Source organism: Vanellus vanellus (assembly GCF_965231255.1).
Source record: "Vanellus vanellus genome assembly, chromosome: 1".
Taxonomy (NCBI): Eukaryota; Metazoa; Chordata; class Aves; order Charadriiformes; family Charadriidae; genus Vanellus; species Vanellus vanellus.
Window position 1 is genome coordinate 13,986,571 of NC_138905.1, and position 16,508 is coordinate 14,003,078.

The 16,508-nt window shown below is 39.6% G+C and overlaps 1 protein-coding gene across 1 annotated transcript in view; it reads left to right on the plus strand.

Annotated features, from left to right (window-relative positions):
• The first annotated feature begins 406 nt into the window (after positions 1 to 406).
• The window catches only part of GSAP (gamma-secretase activating protein), a 52,351-nt gene continuing 36,249 nt past the window's right edge, over positions 407 to 16,508 (plus strand). Inside the window, exons 1-11 of the mRNA XM_082495663.1 lie at positions 407 to 567; positions 4,171 to 4,244; positions 8,729 to 8,785; positions 9,491 to 9,560; positions 10,003 to 10,059; positions 10,190 to 10,278; positions 10,689 to 10,758; positions 11,870 to 11,919; positions 13,227 to 13,331; positions 14,294 to 14,353; positions 15,039 to 15,082. Of these exons, the coding sequence (XP_082351789.1) occupies positions 483 to 567; positions 4,171 to 4,244; positions 8,729 to 8,785; positions 9,491 to 9,560; positions 10,003 to 10,059; positions 10,190 to 10,278; positions 10,689 to 10,758; positions 11,870 to 11,919; positions 13,227 to 13,331; positions 14,294 to 14,353; positions 15,039 to 15,082 (761 nt within the window). The 5' untranslated portion in view covers positions 407 to 482. The remainder of the gene's footprint in view (positions 568 to 4,170; positions 4,245 to 8,728; positions 8,786 to 9,490; positions 9,561 to 10,002; positions 10,060 to 10,189; positions 10,279 to 10,688; positions 10,759 to 11,869; positions 11,920 to 13,226; positions 13,332 to 14,293; positions 14,354 to 15,038; positions 15,083 to 16,508) is intronic.

The following is a 16,508-nucleotide window of genomic DNA, read 5'->3' on the forward strand; positions in this document are numbered from 1 at the left end:
CCTCCAGGTCACCTGCACGCCGACTACCTCCCGTGGCAAGGGAGCCGCCCCCGCCACTCACGACCCTCGGTAGGAAGCGGAAGGCCGCCGAGCCGGACCGGTACTGCCGGAACCTCTCAGCGAGCTAGCGAACGAGCCGAGCCGAGCCGAGCCGAGCCGAGCCGAGCCGAGCCGAGCCGAGCCGAGCCGAGCCGAGCCGAGCCGAGCCGAGCCGAGCCCAGCTCAGCCCGCCCCGCCCCGCCGCCGGCTGAGGGGGACGGCGGGAGGCGGGAACGCTCCCAGCCACTCTGCGCCGCCGCCAACTGAGTGACACCCGCCGCGCCCAATTACACGCCGAGGCAGCCCGAGCGGGCGGGCCCATGGCGGCGACCGGCCCTCAGGCCCCGGTGCGGTGGGGCGGGGAGCTCCGGTGGGGGCTGCAGCGCGCTGGGCTGGTGATTGCCCCGCGTCCTCGGCGGGCTGGGGCGAGAGAGGAGGGCGCTATGCTGCTTCACCTGGTAGCTGAGTTTGACCTGCAGAGGGATGTGGTGCCCTGGCTGGCAGCGCGGGGTTGGGCCGCGGCTCTAGGTAATGCCGCGGCGGGTGGCGCTGCGCCGGCGGACTCTGCTGCGGCGGGGCCGCCCGCTCCCGCGCTCCCCGGGGAGGGCTGAGGAGAACCCCTTCCCATCCTCCTTCCCTCCCTCCAGCCGTCTCCGTGCGCCGCCCTCTCCCGCGGGCGGAGGAGCCGGGCCTGAGGCGAGACCCACCGGCCGCGGCTTCCCAGGGGCCTGCGCCTTCCAGCTAGGGCCGCGCCGCCTCTGGCCGCGGGGGGAGTCAGGGGGTATGGCGACGGAGTGCCCCCCTCCGCAGTAGGGGCCGGGGTGGCGGCTGCGCTGGGTCCCCCTCGGCCGGGCTGCAGAGCAGCGACCGACGGCTGCCCCTGGGCCCCACGTCCGCGGGGGGATCTCGTCCCTCGGGTGCCTGTGGCCGGGGTGCTTGAGGCGGGGAAGTCTGATGTCCTCAAGGAACTTCTGCCATGCCGAAAGCACTTCTGCTACATTCCATTGCTGCTTGCTTTCTTCTCATTCGTCACACATGCTTTTTTTTTTTTTTTCCTTCCTCCCCCAAAAAGACTTTTAGCATGCCTCCCTCTCCCACACTGCTCCTCTTTCGGGGAGGGGAGGCGGGAAACAAACCCCAAACACTTCTGTCTACGTGGTAAGACTGCAGGTTAAAATTAGATCAAGTGTTAGCTGTCACAGCAGTGTGCGATAGCTAGTGTAGCGAGCACTTGATGTAGTGGTTGGAAAAAAAGAATGACCCCACTGTATTCTTGGCCCTGTGGTTTTTGGCTTGTGTTTGTTCTCATTCATCTGCAGGGCAGATGGCTCAGTTCTGCTTTACAGAAACTGATGGAAACCTTTGTCTTAAAAAAACCAAAAAAACACCAACACAACCCAGTAATAATTATTACTTCAGTAGAAATAGGTGGTCATTGATGCACTGTGTGATGAACTTAAAACCTCAGCTTCTTTGGTTGCTTTTAATTAAAATATTTAACGTGCTTCCCATGTTTTGGGGCTGTTATCAAATAGTTTCATAAGAACTTGTTTGGAGGTAAACTGGCAAGTATCAGCTTTTTTTAGTTTTTTTTTTTTTAAAATTATTTACCAAGCCATCAGTTGCAAAATGCGTTAAAAATTATTTCACGTATACTAGGTAGTTCACTGAACAATTGATGAATGGTGTACTGACGGAGTTTGAGGTAAAATTCTGAAATTCTCCACACATAATCAATTCATCTATGAATATATCAGTTCATCTGTGATGAATTCAATGAGACAGTTAACCTATGCATTTATGTCATAACAATCACAAAATGATGCTGACTTCTGTTTGGGAAAGGGGCAACTGTATTCAGCTTTTAAAAATGTAATACAGGTTCTTCATTCAGTAAATGCCCCTGGTAATACAGAGTCAGAAGGATCTAGGTTGGAAGGTGTATCCGATCAGATACCAGCACTGCTGTATTGCACTTCAACTTTTGTCTGTGCTTACTGACTTTTTTCCCTGATTAGTGCTGTTGTATTAGGAATGTGAAGATGGGAGGTAGGAATTTGAAAAGATTCACTTAAACATCAAAGAAATACCTATTTACAGAAAGCAAGTAATTTTTTAGGAGTCATGGTACTTATGTGTCAGTGGTTTCAGATGTTATAGTTATTCACATTTATTATTTTCTTTCCTGATGACTTGAAAGCCCTTGATAGCATGTGAGAATTTGTAATTGCATGGGAGCTGGGAATAGTTATGATAATGGGAGGGGAGTGGCAAGTGAAGAGAACCAGCCTTGTTCTCTTTATTCCACTTATTTTGGTATGAGCTGCATATAATGGCCTTCAGGAAATCAAACTGCATTCTCCTGAGTATGTTGATAAGAGTTGCTTGCTGGACAGGCAGGTTGGGTTGGTTCTTTTGCAGCCCTTCATCTGCTGGTCTGAGCTGTGGGGATGAGGAAGAAGTTGTAATTCTATGTGCAGAGTTTTACTGCAGGACTTTCCAAGGGCAGAGATGATTGCCACTTCTTCTTTGGCAAATATCCCCACTGACAGTGTTCAGTGGCATGGAACTTGCTTCTGATATGGAACTTTTTCAACACCTTTAAGATCTCTGTGTCAGGTGATAAATTCATTGACGTGAAGATTTCTTGTGGACCACCTTCTCTAGCTAAATTCTGTTCTGCTGAGGAAGTATTGTATGAGAGAGAAGTATGGAAACCATAGTACTCATCTTGAAAGTTTGAGGTGGTGGTTAAGTTCTGGGAAGTTTCCACTAGAAGAAGAGCAGCATACAATGTTATCTGAGGCTTTCTCTGTTGTCACCAGATAGCCCTAATGTAGTGGTGTTATGGTGTACTTTGAGTGATCTGAAACCCGTAGAAAGTGATGTGTTGTTAGATGTACACTAAGGATTTTCATTGACCTCCCACAACAAAATACGTAATTTCTTTCCTTCTGATGATACTTGTAAAAAGTTTTTTTTCTTATCACTGCAAGCTGTACAAGCCAGTTTATAATACCAGGCTTGTGAAACTAAGTTTCACATGTCATCTTTCTATCAAAGCTTTGTGATAACTGCAAAGTAAATAGTGTCAAACTTGACTAAATGCTTGCTGAGAGTTGTGGAGAAATCTTTTTGTTGACTTAAAACTAGGACCAATAATGCAGCTGTCAAACTAATTAAGGGCAAAATTTCCCATTTCAGTGAAAGTTCCATCTGAGATAAACACCTTTTTGGTGGTTTCAGTGATTAGAAAATAGAAAAGCAGCATCAGAAAAGCATGCATTTTTGTCACCCTGAGTACAATGTTTTATCTTTTTTTTTTCTTGTGTTTTCCTTTACTTTTTTTTTTGTGCTGCTTTGTCCAGATGTGCTCTTCTCTTTCTGTGTCTGTCCTAGCTTTCTGCTCATCTGTTTCCCCTTTAGCCCTACTCACACTGTAGCCCTTTTCACACCCCACATTATATCTCTTGTTCTGTATTGCTTAATTCCCTTGTACCTGTAGGTATGTTGCATATATATATATATGATGTTGAATCCTGTGGTTCTTGGGGTTTTGGTTTATTCTTTGGCAGGGGCGAGCGTGTATGTATTATTGTTGTAGAACTGATCTCTGAAGATGTAGTTTATTTCCAGGCATTAGTTTGGGATGCTGAAGGGGCAGGTGGGAGCAAGTGACATTTTCCTTGGGCTAGTTCTATCTCCCTGAAGTGTTCTGATAATTGGAGTGCAACTTAACTGTTTGAACCCCATCTTGTGTATTATGGATAAATGCAAATATATTTTTTTTTTTCTGTGAATGGAAGACAGTGGAAAAGCACATTCCATTTTCATCACAAAAGGTAGCGGCCCTTAGAATCACAATTATAATGAAGAGTTAGGAGTTTACATTAATAATGCTTTCCTGTGTGTTTTGAAAACCCTTAACTGTTTTGTGTTGAAGTTTATCAGGTTTAAATCATGGTGTAAGAAATATTCTCTCTCTCTTTCCAGATGGGAGTAATTTTGGCATGTACAAAGAAGTATTTATATGTCAAAATTTATTTAGTAAATTTGCTTAAAGTGTGCATAAATGGTATGATGAATCAGCTCAAATGAAAATCCTGTGCCTTTTGATACTTATAATTTCAGATACTTCCGAGAATTCATCAGCGGTCTATGTTGTAAATGTTGAGAGAAATGGAAAAATTATTTATACCTGGAAGGTGAGTGTGTGTTGGAACTTAATAAAAATATAGCAAATAATAACACAGTATGTATATCTATGCCTAATTAAGTCCTCGTAGTTTAAAATTTTTTGCTGAAGGTTAGAACATGAAAACATGACTGATTACAACCTGGGGGGTTGGGCAATGGGAAAATACCTGTCTCCGCTTCAGACAAAGCTTAAGAATGATGAAATGTAGAGTAAAACACTGACCTCATTAAGCCCATGGAGTTTTTGCTGTTGATTTTTTGGAGGGTAAGGATCTCACCCTGAATGAAATGCCATTTCTTTAACAGATAAACTCTTTGTAAGCAGCACATTCTTTCACCCTCAGAATTTCTCAGGGAAGTCTATTAAATTCATGTGCACTGCTTTAGTTAAATATGTTTCCATCTACCAATATGTATGTTAAGATGTCATTTATCTAACACTCACTCTGCTTCTGCCTTTCTCCTTTGTTACTTCAAGATTCATCTATAGCACTTTATTGCAAGTAGTCTGAAGTAGCCCTTGTTTATTTGATATCGTGAAGTATCTAGAGCTATCCTTTTTAACACAGGATTCTGCTCTCCATGGCATACGTATAGCTTTTAGATTGAAACGTTTGTAGTTGAAAGATATTTTTAAATGGTTTGAGAAGGTTTCCACTTGATGAGACAAGCTGTGGTTCTTTTCTTTTTTGTGCATCTCGGAGAAATCTATAGACCCAGCTGGATTCTGGAGGATCTCGGTTCTTGAAGAATACAGACTGGAGGTAGCAGACTCCAGTAGAATAGGGCTGCCTTTTGTTCTTCTCCAGCTCAACAGTGTTAAAACTGTCCAGCTTCCCTAGGGTTAAGGGAAGAGGTGAGGCCTTCATCAAGGTATAGTACAGTTTAACTGTGGGTGGATGTTTCCTTTAGTACAAGCATAGGGAGGGGAGTCTGTACAAGACAACAGTAACCATAAAAACAACACTAAAGAATGTGTCAAGATTATTTTTTTTTTATTGCTCAAAACTCTAGAAAGACTTAATGAGAGTACCCCATCTAGCTCCCAAGAGGAGATCTGGAACTGTGTATATGTGATGTTGCTGCTTTCTAGCATCTATGGAATCTCTTGCTAAGCTCTTTTGGGTTTTGGACAGCAGAGTCCAACTGCCTTGTAAGCTGTTCAGGCTCTTGCAATTGGCACAAGAGATGAGTTGTAGCTCAGGGTTCATACATCTAAACCTGGGTGTGTGCCTGCATGCTAGATGTCTAAGCTCCCGTTGTAGTCAGTAGGGATCTGGTCAAAGCAGTTGGTGGAGTTTAGAGAACTGGCCACTTGTAGCCTCTACTGTGGGAAGACGTGTGTAGGGTAGGAGATGTGGACAAAAACCCACTAAACTCCATTGACTGAATAGGCCAAGGACTCTGAGGAGGATTTAAACACCTAGGCTTAGTTTCCCCAAACCTAGAGGTAAAGGCTGCATGGGAAGTCACTGAAAATGTGCATTTTAGTTTCTCTTTCCTAATTTTGGCAATAATGTGACCTCTGCAGCCTGTGTGGTAGGAATGGCTGGATGACAAAGCCTGAGAACTGGAACTAGCAAAGTGCACAGCTGTGCTGCAGTTTTCACCTCTCAAATGCCATCCTGAAGGATGTGCTGCTGTTTCTTTTCCTGTTCTCTCAACATGATATAGTAGTATGAACTTTTTCTCCTAAGTGAGTCAGCCTGCTGAAGAACCAGCATCTATTTATTCCTCTATTGGGAAGGATGCTGACATATTTTGTTTGCTTCCACTATAACTGTTTTTTTTTTTATACTTGCTAATGGACAAACTGGAAGATACTTCCTGGAGTTTTCTCACAAAGAACAAATGTATCTTAAGGTGGTGTTGCATTAAATGTATGATGCTTTTACCAGAGAGAAGTTGTTCATAGTGTGTGGTACACATTTCTTTCTTGGATAAATAAAAGTTCTGCTCATCAGCTGAAAGTGTTGGTACCCACTTTGGTGCTGTTGATGTCAGTGGGAGTCAATACGCCCACACTTGTCTCTGTGCATAAGAACATATGGGTGTGTCTGCCCCAAAACTCCTGTTAGTCTAGGTGGCTTGTATATTGGCTGGAGCACACATGGGTGCCCAAGCTGTAGCTGCATAGCACTTATCCAGTGTCTTGAACTGTCTGGGTCCTGAGATGCTAATACTGTGCTTTTCCTGATGTCTGTGCTTTTGTTAAACCAGTTAACGTCTGTCAGCTGCAGTCACTCCTTGGGACTGTGATACCTTACAGCAGGACTGAATTTTTTTTCTTCCCCTCTCTCAAGAGTAGAATGCTAAAACCCAGCAAGTGTCGGGAGTATTCTGTGTCTGTCTTTTTATACTTTACTGCTGACTTAACAAGGATTCAATCCAAATGTTTCCTTTTTTTCTGAAACAGTCCATTGACAACATATGGGTATAGATCTGTGGTTTTGGAGTTTACTGCAAACCTTTTTAGAGGAGTCTCCATTCATATTTACATAGAACAAAAAAGAGTCTTGGTGTATGCATCTTAGTGAATGACAAGTAGTTTTAGGCCCCAGTTTGACACTGCTTTTAAATTTTTACAAACTTGTTCTAAAATAGAAGTATTCTTTGTGCATTTCTATTCTATTCTGCTAATAAATATAATCACACTGGAAAGCTTACCTGGGAAGACAGACTGCTTTTGGTGTCTGCAGCTAGTCCTTCTGTTTCCTTAAGCTTAGGTTGGAGAAATCAAATGTGATCACAGCTTTTAACAAACTACAGATCTTACTGAGTTGTTAAGGCAGTTCAGTATCTCTGTCTTGCTCTCTCCCCCCTTCATGATAACCTATTTATAACTAATGAACTACCACTTTTGCAAGACAGCTATATGTCTGTGAGCCTTTCCTGTTGGTTTTATAGCAACAAACTGTAGCTGTGACGTTGTCGGTGAGGATAGTGCACAAACAAGGATGTAGACTAAACTGAGCTGCCCTGGCCTATTTCCTAATAGAGAAAAATAGAAAACAACCTTTGTCTGCTAAATGGAAGAAAATCAAGTGGATTCTGCCTGAAATCAGAGGAAGGCTGAGAATGAGCTTTATTTTCAAGCTAGAGTATTGCATTGTAATGTGGTTTTGAAAGTGTCTGTCTTTTGTGACACTGGTGGTGTAAAGGAAGATATTTTTTAACAGAATTGAATTCTAGTGTCAACTTCTATTTTGCAAGGCAATACAAGAATCTTTAGAGTAAACATGAAAACAAGCATGTTAGCTTATGCACAGATATGAGCACTGATGTAGTCCTGTTACCAGTCTTGTAAAGTATATTTTTCAGTAGCTAAGTACAGAGGATGTTAGCGTTTCAGACACATTTGGAAAGGATAGTTTTTCGTGAAAGCACTTGCTTAACCTTAAATTAGTAGGCCTGAAGCCTGTGTCTTAATATAAAGACATTTTGTTTTCCTTGTTTAAATCAGAAGTCAGAGACTTTTGTCATTGCTACAACAATAATGAGGCACTCAGAAATAGACCCCTTAGGAAGAGAATACTCAGGCTTTTGTTTTAACTTCACAAAGCAAGATGCCATAACTTTGTAAATAACCCCAGATTTCTTCCCTCTCCCCCCTAGCTGTAGTTTAAACAAAGATGCTCACTGTTTCGGTACAAGCCTATGCAGCTGGATTTAGTTTCAACAGTTTAGCAATTTAGTGCCTATACCTAGAGTACATTAATGGATTTTGGCTAGATTTGATATACAATATAAGCTGCCAAGTAGATTTTTTTTTTTTTAGTATTTTGAAAATTTAAAGCGTGGCAAAAATTACCAAGAAGAAAAATTTTGGTTTGTATAGTCTTAGAAGTGCCTGAAACAAAATCATCACGTTATTGTCAGTAAGCTAGAAAGGTTGTGTATTATGTTTCTTTTCAAAGGCAGCAGGTTAATGGTGTCATCTGGGCTTGTGAAATATATTTAGCCTTCAAACGATCATTTCCTAAGGCAGAACTGGAATCCTTTTTTCAGCCTGCAGCCAGACCCCTGGAAGCTGTGTTTGGTGATGTTTGATGTTTCTGTGCTCCCTTTTGGAGCAATGACCCACCAAATTGGTGAAGTTTGGAAAACTAGCCTTAAATCTTCCAGGGACCGTAGCATCCCCTTTCAATCTTGTACAGACATCTCGCTTCCTGGCCCTACTGCCTATAACGAAAACCAGTTTAGAACAAAAGTGACAGAGAGGCACTTGGCTTATGGAACAGCTTGTGGGCTGTGGACCGGCCACATTTCAGCTTTGTCCCATGTGTTAGTTCTAAAAGGAAAAAAATTAATCTTTGTTCTCTTTCTTGCCTCGCTTTCTTGGAATTAGATAATTAACTGCCTGTCTATAAGACAGGGAAGTGTGTGAGGATGTGTGTCAAGGGGCGGGGGGAAGAGGAGAGGGTGGTAGGAAAAAAAATGTTTAACTTTGTATATATTTACATTGACAGTGCTAATTTGTTTTCATCCATAGGGAAATCAGAGAAATACTCACATTGGATTGTACGATCTTCAAACTAAACAAAATGAGGTGAGAGCCATACCTGACTTCTCCCTGGTGAAGGCAGTGCGGTAGCATTTCAGATTTTGATGCCTGCAACTCAGTATGTTTTGTCCTTAAGGCATATATGCATGTTTGAAACAGAAGAGAGACCAGAGAAGGTATTTGGATGATGCTCAGTAGTATTCAGATACAGAACATTACAGAACATCTGAATAACTTGGGAGTAGTAAAGTGTCATGTCTGCAATCTTTATTTCTAACCAACCAATTAAAGCCCTTTTTACTCCTCTTCTCACTGAACATGCATGCTAAGAAGTAAATGTTTTGGGTTTTCTGTGTTATGTGTGCATCCTCGGTTTGTTTGGTGCTACCATTTGTAAGAAATTGTTCTAAAATTGAATGTACTGTAATTCAGTGGCTGGAATCATGATAACAGGCCTTTGCAGGTGTCCCCTAACAGGATAAAATGGGCGAAATTTTGTATTTACATAAATGTCTGCTGTGCTGCTTTAGTGGCAATGTAGAGCTCAAAAGATACAGTAAGAAACAAACAAATGATAAAAAGGAGAAGCGATACCATTGAGGCTTGAAATATGGTTCTTCTGGATGTGAAATGATTTGCTTTAAAAATAAAAATGGTGTACTGGTCAGCAATGTTTTCCTAAGGAGGAGTAATTAGATGGGGTTCTTTATATAGTTAAATATTTATTAGCATTAATATGTTTCTCTACAGCACCTCTATGTGTTTGAGAGGGATCTATGCATAATCAGTTGTTCAGTCAACAATGAAAGGACATTATTGGGTAAATATGTATTTTATAATTAATTTTTTTTTGTGTCATGGTAAAGATGATTTAGTTTAGTAGAATGATACATTTGGGTCTAGAATTACTTAAATCTATTTTGACCCGTTTGTTACCCACAGTGGTCTATGCATTTCAGTGGTTCCATCACCAAGTAACGTAGGTGGCAACATAAAGACAAAGCTGTAACGATATGGTCTTTTATTAAAACAGAAATCTAAAACACACTGACCCTCTATTCACTTCCCATCCTGCATTTATACATGCCTCCTATAGCTAGAAGAGCTTCTGTTGTTCCTTTAACATATATGCTTTTGGTAAAAAAAATAAATTGTTATGCTTGCTCTCCAAGAATGTTTAATAAGATTAATATCAAATATGCATGCTCACTGTGGTTGTGTTGTGTGGTTTTGTTTTGTTTTGTTTTGTTTTTCCTCATTAGCGGTCAGCTTCCGTCAATATACAGAGGAAGAAAGAGTAAGTCAGCTGCTACAGTCAGGTACTACAAGTGGATTGTTTTAACTGTTAGAAATATTGTACCCTTTTGCTTTTTTCCCTGTGTAAATTCTGTTTAGAAAACAAAATTGTGTATAAAAAAGAATGTTATTTAAAACACGTTCTTTTTGCAGTGTCCAAGTATTTAACCTTGCTAATTGAAATTCATCCCATTAATAATGTGAGAGTCCTAAAGGCTGTGGATAGCTGTGTTCGAGTACAGGTAAATTATTCAACTAATCTAAATATCAACCTTTTTAATCTGCTGTGCTAGAGAGAAAAAGTGGTTGAATGCAAAAATATCTCATGTTATCTTGCAACTGTTGCAGAGATAGTGTGCCCATCTTTCTTCAGAGAATGAAAAAAATGAGAAACTTCATTAAATGTTTGACGTAGAAAACTTCTCTGACAGGAAGGCTACTTTTTTATTTCTCTTCAATCCCCCAAAGCTTGCAAATGTAGTGATTGCTGACTACTAGTCTGTAATAATAGCTATTTTTATTAATTAAATATCATTAGTGTGCCTGTCTTAATTTAAAAATATGTAAATATCCCGCTAAAGAAAAACATTTTAGATAGTGTGTTCTAAACTGCTTTGGTTATTTACTTAATTTTGTGACGCTTTCTGTGTAGTTTCTTTATCCAGTTGAAGGCAGAAATACTTCTACAGGAAGTCGCCTTTTGCTAGTTTCGGAAGATAAATGTGAGTTAATATTTTGAAAGTACATTGTCATTTTTTGAGATGATTGTTATATTTATATATATATTTATATATATATATTTTAGTAGACTTCCGTTGGAAAAAATAGGAAAAAAAACGGTGTGAGCTATTCTAGGTATTCCAAATGGCTTTCAAAATTTGTATAATTTAATGGGATTTTTTTTCAATGTTAGTAGAATGGCCAGCTTTGACTGCAGTTATTTGCTTAGTTCATGCATTCATCTTTATTTCTAAAAAAGCTAAAATAGACTTTTATAGCTGCCTATATAAATTCAGAGCAGATCAGTTGACTAATGGAGATGGATTGTGATTTAACATATGACAAGTGGGATAAGAATAGGACAGTAGTTCCTTGGATTCAGCTAACTTTGCATGTTCAGCCTAATATAATGGGGGGGAATGAATAGAGGTGATCACTTGGAAAAGGCTGTTTATCCCTCTTGCATTTCAGTCTTACAGAGCGAGATAGCTTTTCCCCGTATTTTTGGAGAGGCCCATCTTCTCAGCTAAGCTAGACACCGACATTTAGGTTGCTGGATTTAGGTGGGCAGAGTTCACCTCCCTAATATATTCACATAGTGCTATGAACTGTAATAGAAACATTTATAACATCTTCTGGGTGAATCTTGCACCCTTTGCACAAGCAAACTACCAATAACTTCTAGTGATTTTGTGTGGGAAAGGAATGTGAGGTGGTATTCATGCTAGGAAGTGAAAGAGGGCTAAGGTGTGTAGTCTTGGGCACAGGCATGCAGCTCTGAATGCTCTTGTGTTGTTTTTTTTTTGTCCGCCTTGGCTTGGTTTGGCCTTTTTTAGTTAGCACTCTTTCTGACAGTGCTGTGCTGATGTGGCAGAGAACTGTTTCCACAAGGTGGTATGGCTGAGGCCAGCCTTGGCTCCAGGAAGGAGGAGAATCTGAATTTCTGCATAGGCACCTGTCTTCATATATCACAGATTTCCTCTTACACTGAATTGAACTTTCTTGGCCCTAATGCATTGTGATAGCATTCTAAGAGGTGAGATGGTTTAATTAGCTGTATAAAAGCATATAAAAATGTATGTTTGTGATTATTTTTTTAAATATATTTTAAAGATGTTGAACAAGTTGATGTTCCCGTTGTTGCAGAAGACGAACACAAAGTGGTAAGACTCAAAATCTTGTGTTTTGAATGTTTTTTTGCTTTAATTGAAAATTTAAACATCTGTAATTTTTGCTAAATGCTTTCGTAGCTTTATCCATGGGCAACATAAAGTATATTAAAGAAAGTATTGATAGTATGGCAACTTATGCAGCCTACCACAAAGCTGATTGAAAAACTATGTAAGCTATGAAGAAAGTTACTTATTTTATTCTTTTTTGTTGTTGTTGCTGAATGTGTCTGTTAGAAATTGGGAGAAAACACAGTGTACGTTTACTTTTAAACCGTTCAAAATATTTGCAGAGTCAGTTTCCTAACTTTGCCTTCTGTGAGTCTGTGTGTCCCAGTAAAGGATTCATTTAAAAAACAAACAAACAAAAGACATGAAACTTAGATACAATCTAAGTACTGTGAATGTTCTAATGTCTTTTCCCCTTATTGTTTTTTTTTCCTGTTTTTAACATGAATTTGTCTTCAACAAATTGGTTGTGTATGTTTTGGTTAAAAGACTTATTATTAGCAAACATACATCTAATATACTAAAGATTTGTGTCACAAAAGCCAATGTTTTGCATTATGGAGACAAATGTAGGCTTGGAAGGAAACAGTTAAGGTCCTGATTTTCAGTCACTTTGAAGTCTTTCATGGTTTTCTCAAAGTTTATAATTGCTTTTAAAGCAGATGGGTCTTATATGCTAGACTACAGTAGTGGAGTAAAGACTAAGAGTGAAACCAGAAAAAACAGATCAATCTAATGTTCTTCTAACAAACTGATTTGCTTTGATTCACATTAAATCTCCGTACATCTTTCAAGAGTGCATTTATACAGTCCCAACAGTTTTCCACAATCCTGGCCCTTTCCCTGCTGCCAGTACTCTCCATTGTGTGGCTTAGACTTTGGGTGGAAATCCCTTTTGGAGCTAATGCATCTTCCTTCAACAGTTGACATAGCTGGTTCTGAACTGACTGTGGTATTTCACTCCTCTCCCCTTCTCTATGATGAAGAGTGATGTCTGTTTTTCTCTGTTCACTTTGAGCAGCTTAAGTGGTGAATTTCTTGCAAGCAAGGAAATCTCAAAGAAAATATTGCAGTAGGTGTACCCTGAAAACTGTGCTTCTGATCTCTTTAAACTGAGCACCTTGCACACAAAAAAGGTGGACCTTGTGCAATGAGCAAGTAGCATATTCCTCCAAGCACCTAAGTGTTTGTACCTCTTATGTCATTATTTTTCTCTTGAAAGCACTGACTGTGCATAATCATCATTACAGAACCTTATTTGATGATTTCTAATGTTCTTTCTTTCCCTTTAGGTGATTCAAAACTCAGGTCAGCTTTCAAGAGCCAGAGTTGCAGATGATCTCATTTGGGCACAATGGGATATGATGGAACAAAGGCTCTTCTACATTGTTCCAAAGGTGAGATGAAAGTCATTCTAGTACTTTTGTTCCAGCCTGTCTCGTGACAGTAAAGTTTTGAGTGTGTGGGGCAGTAATAGTGTGATTTTGGGGTTTTATTATAGTAGTCTGTCTTGTTCCTGCGTCAAATAACCCAAAGCAAAAGCCAGACTTGCCTTAACTGCTATTTGTGTGTAGTAAACAGCAAGACGACTGGTGGTCTCAGTGCTTTCTATAAAAAAATGTGTGGAGTTGTTAGATTTTTTTTTTTTTTGGCTTAAAAAAGGTATTTTTATTCAAAAGGATCTAAATCTACCAAAAACTGTCATAAGTATAATGCCTCTCTTCTAGAGGATTCACATCTAGAAAGTATGTTGTACACAGACTTACTGAGTGACCAAATGAGGGCAGGTTCTTGGCTAGAAATGCTAAAACTCTTCTTTTCATTTTGTTTGTTTGTTTTGACTGAGGAACTATTTGCATTTGATACACTCTACGTAAATGAAAATTGATTTTTCTTAACTCTTCTTAGCCACCAAAAATATATGAGTGTTAGGAAATAACAGGAAGTGAACTGTGATGGAGAAACATATTCCTGTTTTGGTTTTGAGATATCTTTTCGAAATGACCAAAATAAGATACAGTTCCTTTTGTCATATAGGTAACTATGGAAAACATTTTTTAACTTTCTAGAGTGTGTGTGTGTGTGTGTGTGTGAGATATGTAATGCTGTGCATCAAGTGGGGGCCCACGCAATTATAGATGATTGGCAGATAATGATCTGGGACAGGAAGGAAGCATGTCATAGTGCTGTTGTGGGGGGTTATATGTGGTTTTTAAAGTCTTCTTTTGTCCCCTAACTTCTGCATGTCTGTTAGCAAAATGGGTTGAGCGAGTAGAATGCTGTGGAGTATCCAGTCACTTCACAGTCTGTGATATGCTTTCTATTTTATCAGTTACAAAACACATCCTCTTAATTCCAGGAGTCAAGGAGTACTTTGAAATGTGTCCAGTTTTATCCTGATGAAAATTTTAACTCAATAGTAAGTCATTAGTCTTTTTTTCTACAATTGTTTTGAGTTGGATGTAATTATGTGCTTCAGGCACTGATACAGAGATCCATTTCAGTGTCTCTTATTATTGGAACTTTTGCAGAGGAAAACTGGGGTTTGTTTTTCCATTTGTTTTTTTTTTTTACTATATTTTTTTAAGAATATATTCAGTCGGATTCAGATTGTGCCATGCTAAAGTAATTTCAGTGGAAATGCACAGATACTGACCTAGAAGTAAGTGACATTAATGACATTATACTGATCTTATACTCAAGTATTGAAGAGCAGGGTTATCAAATGCACTAGGCAAAGAAACCACGTACTAATTTTGTCAGTTTTAAGTGACACAAGAAAATCTGTTGTGGCCAAAATACAGAAACCAGAACATAAAAATTATAGCTGTTGAACATGTAATTGTTACTAGGTTTTTGTCCCAGTGGCTGAAATTTGCTCTGATGCAGGAGATTAAATATCAAATATCTTTCAATTTATTTTTTATTTTTAAGAATCTATTTTATGTTTTTGGGGGTGAATGCAAGGAATTAGAGGAGAAGAAATTAACTTTGTTAAAATGTTGAATCTGGTGAAATGTGACTCTGACATTTTACTGGGCTGAAATATTAATCATAGCATGCTGACCTCGCTAAATAACATGTTTTTTTTTTTTGGTTAACAGCTGGAATCACACCTGGATATTTCTGTAAATGGCACACAATTAAAGTAAGGGGGTTTTCTGTTTTGTTTTGCTTTCCTTTTTATATATAAGGTACTGTTTTACAAACCTAAGTAAACTTTGTGTCTCAAACACAGTATCTTTGTTTGCAGTTGCCTATATGGTAGCAGAACATAAGAGGAATATGACCACTGTGTCCAAACCTCCAGTTCCTCTAGTTTTTATCAGGGTCAACTGTAAAATGTAATTTAATCCTTGACTGCTTTTTTGGTACCAGTTTTTAAAAATATTTGTCTGAAGAGCTTAAACCATCCTTCCCCTAAGTATTCTGTACTTATTTAAATTAATTTGTTTTAATCTCAGATGTGTTGTAATGGCGGTGTCAAAATTCCTGTCAAGGGAAGCTCTCCATTTTTAATTGCTGTTAAATGTTTTACTGGACAGTTAACCGGACCAGTAGCTCCTTTTTATAGCCTATGAGACACTGCCTGTACCCTTTTCTCCTCCAGCATGCTATTTCTAGGCAGCCTGCACTTTTAAAGGCTAAGATTCATCTGATTCTATCTGTGTCTACTGTGCACATGACTGCATCTGAGTTTGTCTCCTTAAGGCCCCCTTTTAATTGAGGAAAAACTTAGCCAGGGTGGTCTGATTCTCGTTCATAATTCATCTCATCCTCATCTTTCTTCAGTCTGTTGAATTTATGTTCCGAAGGGGCCTGTTTCTCTTTGTGAAGAAAAAGGGAGGCCAAATCTACTAGATCAGATATCAATAACTGAAGGTAGCTGAGTTCAACTGTGCCCAAGCTGTGGCTGTCAGAATGTCTCAGTGCTGTGTAGGAGGCTCAGTGTGGTGCTACTGCGCATGCACGTTGCCCTGAATGGGCAGTGTATCCTCTTGCAGTTAGTACTGAAAAAATCCAACTCTTGTAAGAGCTTCAATGCTTTAAATTTTTTTTCAAAATTATTGCAGGAGACCTAGGGGAAAATTCCTGCAGGATTGAAATCCTTTATGGGAAAAAAACCCAACCAAACAAAAAAACTCCAAACCCCAACAACAAAAGAAGCCAAAGCACACTGACTGCAATCTTCTCTTGCATGTTCTGCATGGCAAAAATAGGACTTGTGGATTTTAATGATAAGAAAAACCTTTAAAGCACAGGCAGCATGAGACTGAAAAAGAATGTCATGGCATAACAAGTTCCATGTGGGTGTGATTTTTGTGCTTTCTTTTTCAAGTATTTCCGCTGAAATTAGTGTGCCTAATTGCAGATTAAAATGTAGCTTTACAGACATAAGAATGGTAGAGTTAGGCTGCAAAGCCTTTGAGTTCTTGGGTCCGATGAATGTTTGGATTTCCAGTACTTCATCAGAACTTGCTTTTACTTAGAAGTATAGGAATGGTTGGGCAGTGCTGCAGTAAGCGAATATAAAGTTTGTAGGTGTAATCAAAATTGTTGGTTTCTGATAAATG